Genomic DNA, 19,537 nt, shown 5'->3' with positions numbered 1-19,537 from the left:
CAGACCCACAGAAAATTGAGGCTGTGGCCAGTTGGCAGCGCCCTCGTCACATCACAGAGTTGCGTTCCTTCTTGGGTTTCGCTAGCTACTATCGGCGCTTTGTTGATGGCTTTGCCAAGCTGGCCAAGCCCTTGCATCAGCTGGTAGCCAATCTTGCTGGTACTAAATCACGAAAGGGGTCAGCCCAGGCACTGGAGGCTGCGTGGACGCCTCAGTGTGAGGAGAGCTTCAGTGCTCTGAAGGCCAAACTGGTCTCCGCCCCAGTACTAGCCTATGCAGACTTTGCACGTCCCTTTATCCTTGAGACCGATGCCAGCCACAGTGGGCTCGGTGCGGTCCTTTCACAGGAGACTGACAGTGGTGTGAGGCCGGTGGCTTACGCCAGCAGGGGTCTCCGGCCCACTGAGCGCAACATGTCCAACTACAGCTCAATGAAGCTAGAGTTTCTTGCGCTCAAGTGGGCCGTGACGGAGAAGTTCCGGGAGTACTTGTTGGGGCATAAATGTGTCGTGTACACGGACAACAACCCATTGAGCCACCTTCAGTCCGCCAAACTGGGAGCTGCAGAGCATAGGTGGGCTGCTGAGCTTGCTGTCTTCGATTTTGAAATCAAATACCGTTCTGGGCGCAGCAACCGGAACGCAGACGCACTGTCACGACAGTATGTGCCTGTCTCCCATGTTGCCCCTCCATCTTTGCCTGGGACCGTGGTCCCCAGCAGCATTCAGCAAAGTGCACAGCCAGGTCCTGTCGTGTCTGCCATTCAATCTTTGATCTCCATTCTTCCATCCCACTCTGCATCTGATCTCCACCGTATGCAGGAGGATGATCCCTTGCTGAAGGAAGTGTTGTTCTTTTGGAATCGTGGGTCCCTTCCCACCTCAGTTGAGAGGCGGCAGCTTTCCCAGCCAGCAACTGTACTTTTGCGTCAATGGGACCGTTTGGTCAAGGAAGATGGCGTGCTCTTCCGTAGGGTCTTTCGTCCTGATGGCGGCGAAGAGTTCCTTCAACTTGTCTTGCCTGCTGTGCTCAAGCAGGAAACACTCAATCAGCTCCATCAGGAGCATGGTCACCAGGGCATAGAGAGGACCACTGAGTTGATCCGGCAACGTTGTTACTGGCCAGGGATGTCTTCGGATGTCAAAAACTGGGTCCAGCGGTGTGAGCGCTGCCAAGTTTCCAAAGACTCAGGGCAGGTTTCACATAGTCATATGGGCCACCTGCTTGCATCCCGGCCGAATGAGATCTTGGCCCTTGACTTTACGTTGCTCGAGCCCTCTCGCAATGGAGTGGAGAATGTCCTAGTTCTGACCGATGTATTTAGTAAATTTACAGTGGCTGTCCCCACCCGGGACCAACGGGCCTCAACGGTGGCCCAGGTTTTGGTTTCTGAATGGTTCTATAAGTTTGGTGTCCCAAGTCGCATACATTCGGACCAAGGCAGGAGCTTTGAGAGTTCTTTGATCTTTCAGCTCTGCGCTCTGTACGGTGTTGCCAAGTCCCGTACTACCCCCTACCATCCAGCGGGAAATGGTCAATGCGAAAGATTTAATCGAACCCTACATAATCTTTTGCGTACCTTGCCAGCTTCCCGGAAACAGGACTGGGCTTCTTGTTTGCCACAGGTGCTCTTTTGCTATAACACCACGCCACATCAGAGCACCGGTGAGTCACCGTTTTATTTGATGTTTGGGCAGGAGCCTCGCCTTCCGGTGGACTTCCTCCTTGGCCGTGTTCAGGATCCAGTGCCTGGTGAGGTACAGGACTGGGTTGCTGAACATCGAACCAGACTTCGAGTTGCATTTGAGGGTGCTCGTGGGCGGCTGTTGGCTGCAGCTGGCAGACGCAGGGAGAGACACGACCAACATGTCCGGGTGGCACCTTTGTCTGTGGGCCAGTTGGTGTACTTGAGGGACCATGCTGTGAGAGGCCGTCGTAAGATCCAAGACCTCTGGAGCTCCGTGGTCCACCAAGTGGTGAGAGCTCCTGCTGGGGAGGGAGCAGTCTACACGGTGGCCCCTGTGGATGACCTGGATAGGACACGCAATGTGCACCGAGACATGCTGAAGGCGGTGGTCCAGCCTGAGGCTGTAGCGGTTCTGCCTCCGGTGCCATCTTCACCAATCTTGCCTCCCTTGGTAGCCTCTGCTGATGACTCTTCCAGCAGTGACCTTTGGGTTCTAGTGTCTGAACCCTCTGTACCGCCAACCACTGTGGTGAACCCTGATGCTCTTTCTGGCCCGGCCATGACACTGCCCCAGGCTGCGTCCAGCTCAGTAACACCTGCGGGGCATGGGGATTCATTGCTGCCAGCTCCTCCCCCGCCTCCAACTGACCAGCTCAGTACCAGCCAACACTCTTTGCGCCGAACCACTCGTCCTACGGCTGGCAGTCATCCAAATGTCCACCATCTTCCTCGGTCGGCTGGCTTTCAGGGCCATGCTGCTGACCGACCTAGAGACCCCGTGTCTAATTCTCAAACAGCTGTGTTTAGACCGTGGTGTTGACTAAACGTTTGTCCATCGTCGGGTCGACGATCCAAAAGGTGGGGGTAGATGTGGCCGGAGCACGGCTTACTCCTCCTCACAGTGGGGCGCTGTGTCCCCCTGTGGCACTGATTTGTGGGCGGGGAGCGCACCTTATATATAGGAGCCGGGTACACCTGGTGCGCTCTCTCTCTTTCTGTTCCACTCGTCCGTGCCGGTGGCTGTGGCGTGGTGAAGTGGCGTGCTGGCACCAGAGCGTCTTCAGCGTTTTGCCTAACGCAAGCTCTGTCCCTCAGCGCAGTGCGGCGTGCCCAGCATCGGAGCGTCTTTGGCGTGTCGCCAGAACGACGCGCGCTCTCCTTTGGCGTACGGGTAAGGTGCATTGGCGCACACTGCTGCTTTCTCTCGCAATCACGTGTTGACTGTTTGGTGATATGGCTGTTTCTGCTGCAGTGTGGCGGACTGCTGGAGTCACGGGGCGGGGCTGAGCTGCCCTGCTGGGGGCCTGTCGGCGTTGTGGCGCGGTCTCCACGTGGTAAGTCGGCGTTGTCCGCCTCTCATTTCAGCCTGTTGTGCCGCTCCCGACTGATTGCATTTTCCTGCTCTGTTGTCCTAGACCTCTCGGCGCTCCGTAATATCCTGCTGGTGAGGCCCAGAAACTATTAAAGCCACCATCTCCTGGACCCACTGCTGTTTTGGCTTACTGGAGCTGTTTTGGCTGATTTGGCTGCGTTTGGTTCACTCTGACTGTTTTGGCTCACTGAAGCCGTTTTGACTCCTCCGCTCTTCTGAGCTGTGGTGAAGCAATGTACTAAGGCTCTTCACAGAGCTGGTGTCGGGGCCTATTGCTACTCTAAGGATTTTGTTAGTTTATTAATCATTCTTGAAAAGATTTATTTTGTATTCATTGTTTAATTTGTTGATGAACATTATTTACTGTTTGTTGTGTTAGGAACATTATTTACCTTTATTTGATGGTCTGTTTCGTTGTTTGTTTTCTTAATTACTTAAAGTATAGTGTGTGTGCGTGTTTGTGTGTATGTATGTGTGTTAAGTAGCAATTAAGGGCCATATTAACTGGGAGGCCAATTTTATAACTTGCTTTCTTATTTTTGTGGACAGGTGCGGAGGGCCAGGCGGCGACCCAATCCCTGGTGGTGGGATTTTCTTCACGAACCCCTTGCGAGTGGGTGTGTTTGCAGTGTCACGGGTGTTTTTGGTTAGTTATCCCTCTCCCCTTGATTTGATTTTGGGCCGCCGTAGCCTCCACAGTCCTGTTCATTCCGCTCTGCGGCCCCAGTAAGCAATTACGAGCCAGTACTGTTCAAGTGATATTTTAATTGATTGTAAAATAAACTATTTTCTACTTAGCCAAATACGTCTCTGCCTGTGGTATACGGACCTGTGTAGACCTATAGTAACTCTAACCATCTCATATAAACTATCTCCTGGGGCGAAACTCCCCAGGTGGCGTTGTCGGTGATCCTTTTCCACCCCTCCACTTGCCACAAGAAGCAATAATGTGAACTGCATTAGCTGCTGGGCAAGGCCCTTTTTGGTCCTTAAGCTCACTCTATCTGGGTTGGACACTTTAGTCTTTCCGAAAAAGAGTCCATATACTGTTGGAAAGTATGCATTGCTGTGAGTTAGGTTTGTCTGTGTCCATACATATGGGAGTTTATAACCCACTCTAGAAGTGTACTTGCCATTTTTGATGAATCATGAATTTGGCTTTGGTCATACATATAATATAATTTTGCTCAGGTATCACTGATATATTTTTGTGGTCTGAAATACACAGTATTGATCCTAACTGCACTGTCCTTTGCTTGTGACCTGGTCAGTCAGGTCACAAGTGACTATTGACTCTAAGGCCCCGTTTACACGAGGGTGCTTGCAGGTAAAAACAACAAAATATTTTATTGGAAGTGCCTTAGGTTTAGACAGTGACTGCGTTTTTGAGGCTTAAAAACGCAAAAATCTGAAACCACCCACCAGAGTTTAAAACTGTAATCCGCTCCGCCGTAGCGTGTTCGTCTACACTGCCAAGACACAAAACTCTGCTCAGATCTGCTCACGTCACGTACGCGTTTACGTCACATACATGCTCCAGTACAGGGAAATAAACAAACATGTGGGATTATTTCCATGCGTCGGACCTTCAAGCTGCTCTGGCAGCTCTAATAAACTTACAGGAGTCTTTCCACCAAATGTACAGGATATGTACAGATAGTATTAGTGAACAGAGAAGGATCTGGAATTACCTCTATCACATTTTGATAGACGAGACCTTTGTAGATCTAGTGGATGGTGGAGAACTTTGTGGAAGGAGTAGCTGATGAAAATGCTTCCACATGCCCAAAGATGCTCTTATCGCTTTAAGTGATGCCTCCTTGCATGCAATAAAATCCAATTCCACAAACTTTTGCGTCACCGTATGCAGCAGATTTCCTCCTGAAAATGCTCGTCTAAACGCAGAATAAAAAGTGAAGACGCGATGCCACTTTTGTGTCTTCTGTTCAGACCGTCATCATGTAACCGGAGCCTAACTTCATCACCAGGTCACATTACTGGTTCTGTTAACATTATATTATCATGTATTATACTGGACTTTTTATACTCATATTGTGTGATATGATCATGCATACTTATATTATATATTATAAAGATGCCATTGCCAAAGCCAAAACAGATTACTACACCTCTGTCATCGGGACTGCTGAAGGAAACACACGCACTCTGTTCACCACACTCAACAATATGCTACGGCCCCCAGACACTCTTGCCCCTCACATGTACTCTACTACCCTCTGCAATAAATTTATGGACTTTTTCAATGACAAAATTCTCAGCATTCATAAACAACTACCTCCTCCATGCACACGCACCGACTGCATCAACTGCTTCTCCCCTGCTCCACCTTTCATACCCCCATTATCCAATTTTGATCTCCCAACCCCCACAGAATTAACCACCATCATACAGAAATCCAAGTCCTCCACCTGTAGTCTTGACCCCCTGCCTACTAACCTGGTTAAACTCTGTCTCCCTTCTCTTTTCCCACTCATTACTGACATCATACACTCCTCCCTTTCCTCTGGCTTCATTCCGGCCCCCCTCAAAACAGCAATAATCACTCCAATACTCAAAAAACCTGGCCTGGACCCCAATGACCTTAATAATTTCAGACCAATATCACACCTTCCCTTTCTGTCCAAAATTCTAGAGAAAGTTGTTGCTACACAGGTTCATAATCATCTCACCCACAATTCCCTCTATGAAAAGTTTCAATCTGGTTTCCGTCCTCATCACAGCACTGAAACAGCCCTGGCAAAGATCACCAATGACCTTCTCACAGCAGCAGATTCCGGACATCTCTCCATACTCATCCTCCTTGACCTCACTGCAGCTTTTGATACAATCTCACATAGAATCCTCCTCAACCGCCTAAACTCCATTGGTTTAACTCTCACCACTCTCTCCTGGTTCACCTCCTACCTCTCCGATCGCACACGGATGGTACAGCTCAGGAATCACAAATCCCAACCCTCCCCAGTCACTTATGGTGTACCACAGGGCTCTGTCCTTGGCCCCCTTCTTTTCATCATCTATCTACTCCCTCTTGGTAATATCTTCAGGCATCACGGACTCAATTTTCATTGTTATGCAGACGACACCCAGCTATATCTCTCCTGCAATCCTGGCTCCACACTTCCTCCACCCCCCCTCCTTGACTGTCTGCAAGAAGTTAACACCTGGTTCTCCCACAACTTTCTTAAACTCAACGGAAATAAAACAGAACTCCTTTTGGTTGGCAGTAAATCCACATTATCCAATACCAACAGTTTCTCACTGCATATTGATAATAGCACCCCGATCCATCCCTCCCCTCAGGTCAAAAGTCTGGGCGTCATCCTGGACAGCACCCTCTCCTTCACTGCCCATATCAATAACATCACCCGGCCTGCATACTTTCATCTTCACAACATCGATCGCCTTCGCCCATCTCTCTCCCATAATAGCACCTCCATACTGGTCAATGCCCTTGTCACATCCCGACTCGATTACTGTAATGCTCTTCTTCATGGTCTGCCACAAAAATCCCTCCATAAACTGCAATTAGTCCAAAACTCGGCCGCACGCATAATCTCCAGAAGTTCATCCACGCAGCACATCACTCCCGTCCTCAAACACCTTCATTGGCTCCCGATCCACCTCCGTATTAACTTCAAGATCCTGCTCCTCACATTCAAAGCCCTCCACAACCTTGCACCATCATACCTCACTGAGCTCCTCCAAACCTACACACCCTGCCGTACACTCAGGACCTCCTCTGCTTCACTCCTCTCCACCCCTTCCGCCCATTTAGCCACAATGGGACTACGATCTTTTAGCTGCTCTGCCCCCCGACTCTGGAACAAACTCCCTCAGTACATCCGCTCTCTAACAACACTGTCAACTTTCAAGTCACATCTCAAAACACACCTGTTCAGACTAGCCTATCCCTAAAATATTCATCATTTTCAAATTACAATTTTTCTCTGTATTGTTTCAGTGTTGTTTATTGTTTATTATTACTGTCATTGTTGTCGTTATTGTTCAAATTTGTAATTGTTTCATTGTTGTTTATTATTACTGCCATTGCTGTTTTATTATTATTTTTTTTGTTTTTAAATTGTTTATTGTAAGGTGACCTTGAGAGTCCTGAAAGGCGCCTGTAAATAAAATGCATTATTATTATTATTATATATTACATTACATTACATGTCATTTAGCAGACGCTTTTGTCCAAAGCGACTTACAATATATAATTATATACAGTTATATACATATCGTCTGTATATTTACAAAACAACAAGCTATTCAACATGCTAAAATATATTTTTCTGTAATGTGCAATATCTGTGAAATACCCTCAGGAAAAACAAACTGTGTGATAAATAAAGTCTGATCTAACCTTGTTTTGATGACATTTTCACTGTTTATGAAAATTTCTCAACAAGCCATAATCTACTTCTACATGACTACTTGACTGCTTCACTGGTGATCTTTACCCTGCCTGACAGCTGTTTAGTGATGTTGCCAGATCTCACCAGCTCATTTAAAGAGAACAATGTTATTAATAACACTTGGAACTGAGGTCAGATATGGAAATGGGCAGAAGTCATCCATATGCCTCACTGTCACAGCTGCAAAGGGTTGACACATGTTTGAGTCATTAAAGAATATAATAACAATTTATTTTTAGCTGGAGTTTCAGAAAGTCTGTTGCCAGGCCACCATGTTTTTCCTACTTGACAAAGGACCAAACACCGCGTTGCTCTGACTGGACGTAGGTCCATACAGAGACATTTGTTCTGTATTGATATTGCCCTTTGGAAATCAAAAATGAGCTGAGAGGTTCCACACTTATGTATGCTACCTCTACACCACTTTGAAAAGATTTGGAAAAGACTCCTGGAAGACTATCACCTCACACCTGCTAACATCTAAAGACAAGTGTTGAGAGTTTTTAGTCCCAGTCTAGTCTCACACTGGTTTTGGACAAACCTTTTCCTACCATGCAATTTTTTTCCTCGTCATGCTCTTAGTAAAAACTTACAAATGGAGAAGCAGCGTTTGGCTCCAGCTGCTCTAGTGTGTGACTCAGTGGTTTGTGTTGAGAAAAAGAAACATAAAGAAGAGAAGAAGACGCCACAAAATTCCCCTCACGAAGATGAAAAAGGGTTTCTGTTTTTCTGACATGAAAAGTTGACTATTTTACAGTAAAAATAGATATCAGGAACAATAAAGGAAAGGAACATTTAGATTTGAATTCATGATATACATTTATGTCCAATTTAATTATAATTTGTTTAATTGAATAATTATATTTAACAGCTCTATTAACTTTCATTTAGTTAATCATACATTAATCAACAATTATTTATTACTTATTTATGTAGGCTATATATTTATTGATACATTTTAACTGGGTCTCCTTAATGTTCTCTTTACTAAGAAACAGCGCCCCCAAAAATCTAAATATATGACATCACTATATTTTTATTGAGGCATTATTGTGATGTTCCTTTTTCCTGTGGAAGTGGTTTTACTGGACGGTCTGGAACCGGGGACCTTTCCCCCACTCATCTATTGGTTGGTGATTGTGTTACGTCACTGAGACTTGAGATAATATCAAAGACGTTTGATATGATCCAAACCCAAGACTAGGAAAAGACTGATATGAAAAAGAGCAGATTACTACCTTAAACTTAACCATGGAGATGACGGGAGCGCTGTGACTCCAGTAAAACTCCTAGATTTACTAAAGACTTTCAGTTTGTAGTCTGGGACTGTGAAGATCTTTTGGTGTAAGCCTAGCATTAGTCTGGCAGTAGGCACGAACTGGACAGAGGTACCTTGCCTTGAAAACTCAAACAAGTCCTTCAGCCAATTAGCATACCAAAATGTGACGCCATCACTGGAGGATACATGTGATAAACGCAATGGTTAAAAGTAAAACATAAAGGACTTTTGGTGAATCCAGTTGGTACAACTGCAAAACATATCAGCTCGGTAAATTCATATTACCATTCATCTTTCATTCTTGATGTTGTATCTATTCCAGCAATAACTGTGGTTATGGCTACTAAGCTAGCGTAACCATCAAGGTTATTATAGTTAGCGAAAACTAACAAAATAATGAAAACTCGAATTGAAAAAACATTTTCGTTAACTGAAATAAAATAAAAACGAGAGTTTAAAAAAAAAAGATATCTAACTGAAACTGTATTGTGTGGTTACAAAACTAACTAAAACTAACTTAAATTACAGTGAAAATGTCCTCCGTTTTGGTCTTTGTCAACTTTTTTCATACATAATCTAGTGTAGATCTAGTGTATTTCTGCTTTGTGGGCTTCAAGGAGAAGCATGAGTGAAATTACCGCAATGACACCATATTGGCTGTAAAGAGCAACTTCTCAGCTTTCAGAAAACATTGGAATTTTCCCGATAGCACAAACCGTTCAGTTATTATGGTAAAAGTGTCGCTGGCACAACACTGTAAACTTTGGATGTTGTGTTTTCACTGTGTGCAAGTGAAAGTCTTCAATTTAACCATGAGATTACAAATCACATTTTTTTCTCCATGGTGCTGAAAATCCAGAAGCAGCAGCGCAGAATACATGTAGGGCCAACACTGCATAATCCTTTAATTGATATGAAATGTATTTATTTAGTTCCAACTAAATAGCTGTTGGTTAGTGAACATGCAGGAACTGTCAGAGTTAATAACCTTATTGGGGCTAAGATGGATAAACCAAAGGAAATAAAGGCAAAATGTATTATGACCTCTTTGAATCTCCCACCCTAAAACTAATAAAAACTAAACTAAAACTAAGCATTTTCAAAAAAATAAAAAATAAACTAAAACTAGCAAACTCACTCTAAAAACGAATTAAAACTAACTGAATTTGAAAACAAAAATTCACAACGAAATTAAAACTAAAACAAATATAAAAATCCAAAACTACTATATCCTTGGTAACCACTGATTCCAGACAAGTCAGTAAATGAGACATTACCTGACAAATCCCTGTTGACACCCAGGGCCATGCCGTCACGCAGCCAGAGCACCATGCCATGGTAGCCAGGGATGGAGCATGGCAGGGTGACAGGCTGGCCTGCCACCACCACCAAGTCTGTGGGTTGTTGGGTGAACACAGCAGAGCTCCCTGGAAGGGAAAAAAAGAGTAAACTGATTTGTAAAATATGTAAAAGTAAACACCAATGACAAACTGCAAATGCAAGCAAATGGTGAATTTAACCAAATGAGAAAAAAAAATAATTCAAACTCACACACTAAATGAAAGAAAAACAAAAAAAATGTCCCTTTGGCATGCAAATTAGCCGACATAAAACAGCACAGAAAAAGTACTAAATGCATAATACAGTATTTATTTAATATCTTTATACATTACATGATAAAATAGTATTGCATTGTTGTAACATATTTTATCTAATACTATGATCCCCTTGTGTCACATAAATCAACACAAAGCACTGTGTAACAGGTAGTGTTTGGACCCAATAGCAGTACGACTGAAAGCAATCACAGTTTGTATTGGTAAAATGGTAGATGGGGTGCACTTATATAGGGCTTTTATCCAAAGCGCTTTACACTACACACTATGCTCATTCACCCATTCACACACACATTGTACTGGTGGCAGAGGCTACCAGGGCACACTGGTGCCACCTGCCACCATTGGGAATTCATTCTCACACCGATGAACGCTGCATCGGGAGCAATTTGGGGTTCAGTATTTTGCTCAAGGATACTTTGACATGTAGCTGCCATGGTCGGGGATCGAACCACAAACCTTAACGCTCTACCAACTGAGCCACAGCCGCCCCAAAAACGGGGAGAAATCCTTTTTGAATGAGGGCGCCGAAGGAAGTTTGATTTCAGGTTGAGTTTCAATAATTTGCTGTCTTGCAAATTAAATTGCTGGCTCGTCCTTGTTGTTGAGGTGAAACTTTCTCTGGCAGTTGCAATGAACTTTGCATTCATTAATGCGACCTTGGTGCACAGGGGGAGATCAGAATTGCAGTTGTTTCAGAATTCCTTATGGAAAGGACATTTCTGAACAGAGAGAGAGCCTCATTTGAGCAGGATTCTGCAGTAGATGAGGGAGGAGAGGTGCAGGTGCATCCAGGCCTCTGGGTCAATCTTCCTGAGGAAGATTGGAGGTGTTGCTGCTTCACCAAGCAGTAGAGAAAGAGGTTGGAGTTAAGGAGTCCTGGCTCCTTATAATAGACCACTTGTGTCATTGGTCTCCTGACCAATGAACTCATCTGTAGGGGTCATAAACACTGAGGATCCTGGGAGGGATTCAAAATGGAAGGGAGATATCTGGTTGTTCTTATCAGAGATAAGAGTTAAAATGGAGCTGGATGTAAATGCTGCTGCATTTAATGAGTTCAAATTCACAAATTAACCCAAGATTCACCTGTGGTCCGATCACAACAAGTACTAGAACTAAAGTCAGAAACAAGCTGCAGGTGATGCAAAATAATATTATTCAGTATTTATCATATAGTACCAGTGGTTACAAAAAAAAGTGCCGACGGGGATTGAAGTACTACTGTAGTTGACTACTGTAATGCCCTCCTGACAGGCCTGCCAGCCTGCTCAGTAAAACCACTTCAGATGATCCAGAACGCGGCGGCGCGCCTGGTCTACAACCAGCCAAAAAGGTCACATGTCACTCCGCTGCTCATTGAGCTCCACTGGCTACCTGTTGCAGCCCGCATCAAATTCAAATCTCTAATGCTGGCCTACAAAGTTGTCTCCGGCACTGCTCCTACCTACCTGAACGTCCTGATTCAGACATATGCTACCTCACGACCGTTGCGCTCTTCCAACGAACGGCGCCTGGCTCTGCCCCCCGTTGGTCCAAGGCAATCCAGACTCTTTGCACTTCTTGTTCCCCGCTGGTGGAACACACTACCAGAGCAGGGGCATCCCTCTCTACCTTTAAAAAACTCCTGAAGACCCAGCTCTTCAGAGAGCATCTTCTCTCCTAGACCACATGATAAGTCTACTCCTCAAAGAATTGTCACTAGCACTGATAGCTCTTATTGCACTATACCTTGATTGTTTACTTTTACTTTTCCTGTAAGTCGCTTTGGATAAAAGCGTCTGCTAAATGACTAAATGTAAATGTAAATGTAAATTAAGTTGGGGCAATCTATGTATATGCATGTCCATGTCTCCTTCTGTCAAACAGGGTTCGTTCATCTCTATTGGAAGCACCATAATATGACAATCTAACCTCATCTTGTGTTTCACATCAGAACATTTTCACAGCAGGGCAGGCACTAATGGGAGGATGAAGGCAACAAATGGATCTCATCATTACATCTGCCAGTTTCTCTGTAGGAGACGACTGTCTCAGTCAAATCAAAATAAATATATTTGTTTGCTGAAATGTTGACCTTGCTTTTCATCCATTTGCCTGGGGGTTTCATCCATTAAACAATGAGTTCAAGCCACCAAATTGTGCCTAGCACAAAGAGCAGTTACACTGGTGAGCAGTTGTTGTTGTTGTAGAGACTATTGGGTTTGGTTTGTGCACTTCAGTGTACAACTGAGGTGAAAATACTATTTGATTGTCAGAGTTGGTGCTATTAAATGTCTTGGGCAGAGCAGTAGTTAGAAGAGTTGTACATGGTGAGGATGATGATGTGATTTTACAGAGAAAAAATTAAAATGAGAGACTATATACACAAAGTTGCCTGCAAGTATTTTAACTCTGAATATGCGGAGAAAATTGAAGGCAGTTTCCTCGACAAATATCATGATCAACACTACAAAACACAATGTTTGCATTTAATTTGCAAGCCACTGATGAGGGAATCAATTCTCTGACTGGCTGGTGGATTTACTGAAACGCAATTAAGCTTAGGAGAGCCACTCAATTCCCTTACCTGCCAAGAAGACTGAAAGAAGCGGGAAGCATTTGGCAGCTTTATGCCACAGTAGTCCATGAGAGGTCTACCAGGGAGATGAACATGTGTTCCTTAAACAGCTTCAGCAATTTAGCAAAATAGTGCTGAGGGCAATTTAGTCTCATTATAGTTACCAGAGTTACCAGAGGCTATAAGCTACGGCTCAGGAGAGGACAGTTGCAAAGCTCTGTTCACTGTACACACTGCAGCTTTCCACTCAATATATCATACACTCATGAACATGTGACTGGAAAAATGTGTTTCTTAAAGGGCTCATTTGGCATTTATGCATGTGGGGTTGTAGCAGGTTTTCCACTGGTCTTATCCAAAAAAGACTCTGCTGTCAACACTAAATGGAATGGATGGTGCACTTATATAGCGCTTTTCTAGTCGCTTTGAGACCACTCAAAGCACTTTACACTACAGACTTCGCTCATTCACCCTTTCACACACACATTCATACTGGTGGCAGAGGCTACCCTAAACGGTGTACACCTGCCACCATTGGGAATTCATTCACACACCGATGAACGCAGCATCAGGAGCAATCTGGGGTTCAGTATCTTGCTCAAGGATACTTTGGCATGTAGGCTGCGACGGTCAGGGATCGAACCACCAACCCTTTGGTTGGGGGCCTTTATCATTCATAAACCATTAAAATAATCAGATTACTCCTGTTTATTTGTTTACATGTTTTGATTCGGTATCGAATAGCGATGATCATTCATAAACATTCTGATCGATGTCTTTCCAGAGCAAGGAAGATCGCCCATGACCACCTCCACCCAGGTCACCACCTGCCCAGCCTGCTGCCCTCTGGGAGGAGCTACAGAATCCTTAAATGCAGAACTAGCAGGATGAAAAACAGCTTCTTTCCCTGGGCTGTCACAACACTCAACACTCAGAACTTTCAACACCCACACAGGATAAATTAATTAAAAGGTGCAATAATACAGACATGTGCAATGCAATTGATATGTGCAAAACATTCAATCTACCTCATCTTTAAATTATGGCATTTTCAGTGGCCATTTATTTATTTTTATACTTATTTATTACATCAGATCTCCTTGTTCTTGTTTCTGTCCTTGTTTAGCTCGGTATTTTTTAAATGTTTTTACTCATGTTGTTTTGCGTTATGATCGTCATAACTATGCACCTTATGCAGTGGCACTTTCAATTTTGTTGTATAGTGAACTATATATTGACAATAAAGACTATTTGATTTTGATTTGATTGATTTGATTTTCTGCATTATCCATTCTTACAGTGAGCTCTGATGTTTCTATGCTTCTACTCTTCAAAGCGAACATTGTGAATACAGTTAAAGGCAACAATGTTACCAATGCTGTGTGATGAGAATCACTGTATACTAAAAAAAAGAAAACATGAAACAAGCCAATTTGGAATTAATCTGTATTATTACAGATGGTGCACACATTTTACAGTGCTGAGAAGTGTCTGAGAGTGGGGCCCTATGCAACCTTGGATGCTTAACTGAAACAACTGAGAAAGGAAACAAAGAAACAGCCAAGTTCTTCTAATCTTCTACACAAACAACAACAAAAACAGTATGTTACAAACACAAAACACTGTGTACTGAACTCTCCTGGGTCTCCCTGTGAAAATTAAATAGTTTACTACTGTATGGTGCAGACAAGCCTTGATAGATAACAGTGTGGGTTTAGATAAAGACACAATGCATACAATTGTCCTTCCTTTCAGAGTTTCTTAGTTCCTTGCATTAGAAAATAAATGTGTCTAACCCGGCTTCAACAAGGATGTTGAGTAAAAATGAATACAAAAATTCATGATTCATGGATTGATCCTTCTTCTGTGTGATCAAAAGGTAAAGCAAGCACAGCTCAAGGCACAGGATTTTTTAGCTGTTTATTGGAGGAGGGCACATAACTTTCAAAAATGAATTTGACTCCCTAACTTGACGAGAAAGCACGTGCACTCCACCCTAACAGGAGAATATAATGCAGCAAATAAAGCCAGAGGTTTACTGTGGGAACAGCAGTGATGGAAAGGATGTGGCACAGTGGGATTGATTGGAAGTATGGGCAGAATATTTCTGAGCATTTTTATATCATTATTGAGGCTTCTTGTATTTGCTTATGAAACATTTCCATTTTTAAATAATCCATCGCTCCTTTTTTTCAGTGTCTGAGGGTACAGTGGCAGGGGTCCTGTTTCACAGCAAGGTTATTATAGTTAACGAAGACGAACAAAATAACAAAAACTAGAATTGAAAAAACGTTTTTGTTCACTGAAATAAAAATAAAAACGAGAGTTTTTAAAAAAACGATAACCACAAAACTTGGCATCCTTTATAGAGTTAGTGGCTGGCTAGTCTTCACTCCCCTGGTCTTTTTTCTCTCTTTTTTTCTTTTCTTTTTCACCATGTGAACTGTACGCCCTTATATATCTGTACAAATGACTGAATGACTGACAGTAAATGAAAGATATATATATATATATATATATATATATATATGTAACACAGTGGTAACTTACAATTTTTCATTTTATTTTATTTTATTTTATCATCTTTATTTTTATTTATTTTATTTATTTATTTATTTTTTTGGTGTATTCCATGTCTGCGTGCTGTGCTATTTGTTTATTTTTTTCCCCCTTTTCTGTGGTTTGTCATGTGATTGCGTTATGTGGGAAATAAAAAAAATAAAAAAACAAAAAAATCGATAACTAACTGAAACTGTATTTTTTGTTTCCAAAACTAACTAAAATTATAGTGAAAATGTCCTTCGTTTTCTTCTTTGTCAACTTTTTTCATATGTAAACCTTTTTGGTGATATGAAATCTATTTCATCTATCTGGTTTTATGACTTTATTAAACTTAATTAAACTTATTGGGGCTGAGATGGATCAGACAAAGGAAATAAAGGAAACAAGACCTTATTTATATAGACCCTTTATCAAGACCTTATTAAATCTCACACCCAACACGACTAAACTAATAAAAACTAAACTAAAACCAAGCAACTGCCAAAAAATAAAAAATAATTAACACTAGCAAAGACGTGGTGAAGATGAGCTGCTGAAGTTCGAAATGAAGATCAGAATGAAGAAGAAAGGTGATTTCAGTGACTTTGAACGTGGCATGGTTGTTGGTGCCACATTGGCTGGTCTGAGTATTTCACAAACTGCTGGTCGACTGGGACTTTCATGTAAAACCATCTCTAGGGTTTACAGAGAATGAAAAAGAGAAAATATCCAGTGAGTCAAAATGCCTTTTTTCTGCCAGAGATCAGTGGAGAATAGCCAGACTGGTTCAAGTTACAACCAAGGTCTGCAGAAGAACATCTCTGAACGCATAACTCATCCAACCTTGAAACAGATGGGCGACAGCAGCAGAAGACCACACCGCCACTTTATTAGCTACACCCTGTTAGCTTATGATGTGGCTGGTGAGTTTAAGTCCAGGAGTATACATTGTCCTTCTTTACACAGATATTTATTTTTTTAACATTAGCTATTTCTGTGTAAAAACTGGTGTTACAAACTGCCAGGGCCAAGATTTTCCAAAGTTACATTGATAGTGTTGTCATGAAGACCAGGAAAACAGAGATTCTGTCTTGTAATGTCCAACCTGGTCTCACAGGAATCCGTGAAATAGCCACGGATTTGCTTAACTCAAAATCCGTGGAATAGCCACGGAATCACTCAAATTTCCGTGGAACTGACACGGATTTCGCGACAATGCTAGGTAATGACAGTCATATCCCGTGGCTATTCCAACATACAAAGTGATTATGTACATTCACTGAGTGAATATTTAGAAAATAAAACATATATTCCTCACTAGAAATGTGATCAAAATCCATTTTCATGCAGAAACTAAGTCAAAATATTGATTTTTTTCACTAAAAATGAGAACTGTCCGCCATGTTTTTTGTTCTGACTGCCGGGACCTTGAAAGTCACATGACTTGGAACACGAATAGCCAAGGGATATGACTTGCATTGTAGCGAAATCCGTGTCAGTTTCACGGAAATTTGAGTTATTCCGTGGCTATTCCACAGATATAAAATCGAATATTCTTTGGTTATAACGGCATAACATGTCAGGGAGCGGGTTAAATAATGCCAAAGTTAGCCGCTTATTATAGCTAGGACATGGCCCTCTAACCCCTGACCTTAAGATATCTAGATGAAAATAAGCTCTATGGGAACCTTAATGATCTAGTGGATGGTGGAGAACTTTGTGGAAGGAGTAGCTGATGAAAATGCGTGGTGTGAAAACTTCCACATACCCAAAGATGCTCTTATCGCTTTAAGTGATGCCGCCTGGCATGTATACCCAATCCAATTCACACACTTTTGCGTCACCTTATGCACGCAGATTTCCTCCTGAAAACGCTTCTTTAAACGCAGAATAAAAAGTGAAGACGCCACGCCACTTTTGTGTCTTCTGTTCAGACCGTCATCATGTAAATGCAGCCTTAACCTCACTGTATAAAATGAGCTTTTGTGACGTCTAGGAATCACAGCTTCGTGAAACTACACTACAGTAACAAACTAGAGCTAGAGCATTCAGAGGATGTGTAGCTTTACTAGATATATTGACAATAAGGGGGTTTCTTACCAGTTTAAAGAACAGAAGTGCTTGTCATCCAATCACTGCAAATATAGAAATCTCCTAAATGTCTGAAGTTTTTAAATAAAGTCATGCATTTTTCTGTTGTGTTCAAAATATCTTTGTGTATTGATGTTATATTCTAGAGGGATTTTTGAGCATTTTTATCCATTCTCAAGCTAAATAAATAAGGCTGATTCAGCATCATATGTGCTTCACTATTTTTTGTGTTGATTGAATTTGAACAAGGACATTGACTTAAGAAAGGCATACATTAATGTTTTAAACCTTTATACACATTGACAGGTTTGATTAATTGATTAAGTAAGTCATTTTTATGACAGATTTATGAGGAGAATAACTTGACACACTGCTGAGCTGCATGTCTTACTCAGCTTTCAGATGGTACCATGTCATTTCTCAACGCTCCGTTGCTCAGACCTCTCAATAACCCAAAAAATTCCATTTGATCCCCACTAGTTCGACGTCTCTTTGTTTAGAAAAAAATAAACCCTTTGCTTCCACATCCCATTGGTTGGACCAGGCTATAGGCTTTTGTGGATCACCTCAAATTATCTAAAATCTGAATCAACAAGCAAAATTAGGCTACTTTTCTCTACCCTGTTAATACATTTAAATGTTTATCTTTGAAAAACTGAAATACCACGAGAATGTGTAGATCAGGCTAGGCTACTGGAGGCTACACCTATGGAGAGCACAAGTCTGGAAAAGCAAAGAGATTTTTATTCATAAAAGCATTTATTTCCTTTTTTGACTTTGCCGGCTTTTTATTTATATCTTGCACACAATTTCCTGACGTGCGACTAATAGGTAATTATCTTATTTATATAACATAATATCACTCCTACTCTTCAGCCGCCCGTCTGTGTGTGAGTTAGTCACACAGACAGACGTAACATGTAGTGATGTTTCAGTCACAAACGAGCCGGTTCAAAGATCACTAAAAAGAGCCCAAATTCCCATGTCACATCCTGTTTATTTCTTCTTCTACAGCGTTATTATTGTATGCAAACAGCACAGTTTTATGATGTAGAATATGATGAGCGCCTTGTTCATGGCGCAGGGTGTCTGGGAATCACAGTGCGCTGACGGCCAGGGGGCCCGCTTTGATTGGTCCTTCTCCACAAGATGCACCACTGGGACATCCTGTGGCTACCAGGTAGCCGCTAGCACCAAACCAACATCGTTTTATCGCGGGATTATGGATTATTATGCAAAGAAACAGATCAATGTGGGATTTATTTGTTTGGATAAACTCTCCAAAAAGTGTTCCATGTCGGATTATAAAACCTCTGGAAGGTGTACAATGACACCGAAACCCTCAATGGAAAGCTACAAGTCCGATGGAGCGATGACATTTTACAGTAAGCTGATACGATCCTCAGTTCAGGAGGTATCCAAATATCAATAGAATGCCATCATCATCTTCAATTAAGATTCATTATTATATCTTAAATTCCTCGTTAGGGCATCACCGTTCATAAATAAACAGTACAATAGTTAAATTCAATGGAGAATCTTAACTGCAAAATCAAAAAAACAAGATAATGTCTTTGATATATGCAGCAATTCCTCATCCACTTTGCTGTGTTCTGTCATGTTCTTTTTAACTATTGTCTATTAGGTAGACAATTCTCTCATTTGAGACATTTTTTATTTGATTTCCTGATGAATTTTCAGGTCCTAGGTCAAACTTTGGTCAGATTTCGTTTTCTATTTCCATAGATGGTGGCCTGGTGGAGACATTTAGGAAAAATCACAAATACATTATTATACTGAACAAATTCAAACTCAAGGCTGCCACTTTGAAACTGTGTGTGTCTTATGGCACTAACTCCATTTACTTCTTCTGCCAACCATGAAAGGACTGCATGCACACAAACACACACATATAGAGAGTTGTTGAGGAAAAGAAGATAAATGACTGGAACACA

General features: G+C 42.3%; 1 protein-coding gene across 1 annotated transcript in view; it reads right to left on the bottom strand.

Annotated features, from left to right (window-relative positions):
* LOC131986284 (kin of IRRE-like protein 3) overlaps positions 1-19,537 on the bottom strand; it is a 249,033-nt gene that overhangs the window by 101,009 nt on the left and 128,487 nt on the right. The window contains exon 2 of the mRNA XM_059351163.1: positions 10,052-10,201. Within this exon, the coding sequence (XP_059207146.1) occupies positions 10,052-10,201 (150 nt within the window). The remainder of the gene's footprint in view (positions 1-10,051; positions 10,202-19,537) is intronic.

The sequence above is a fragment of the Centropristis striata genome, chromosome 15, assembly GCF_030273125.1.
Source record: "Centropristis striata isolate RG_2023a ecotype Rhode Island chromosome 15, C.striata_1.0, whole genome shotgun sequence".
NCBI lineage: Eukaryota > Metazoa > Chordata > Actinopteri > Perciformes > Serranidae > Centropristis > Centropristis striata.
Note: the sequence above shows the minus strand (reverse complement) of the source record. Positions and strands in the feature narration are given on the sequence as shown.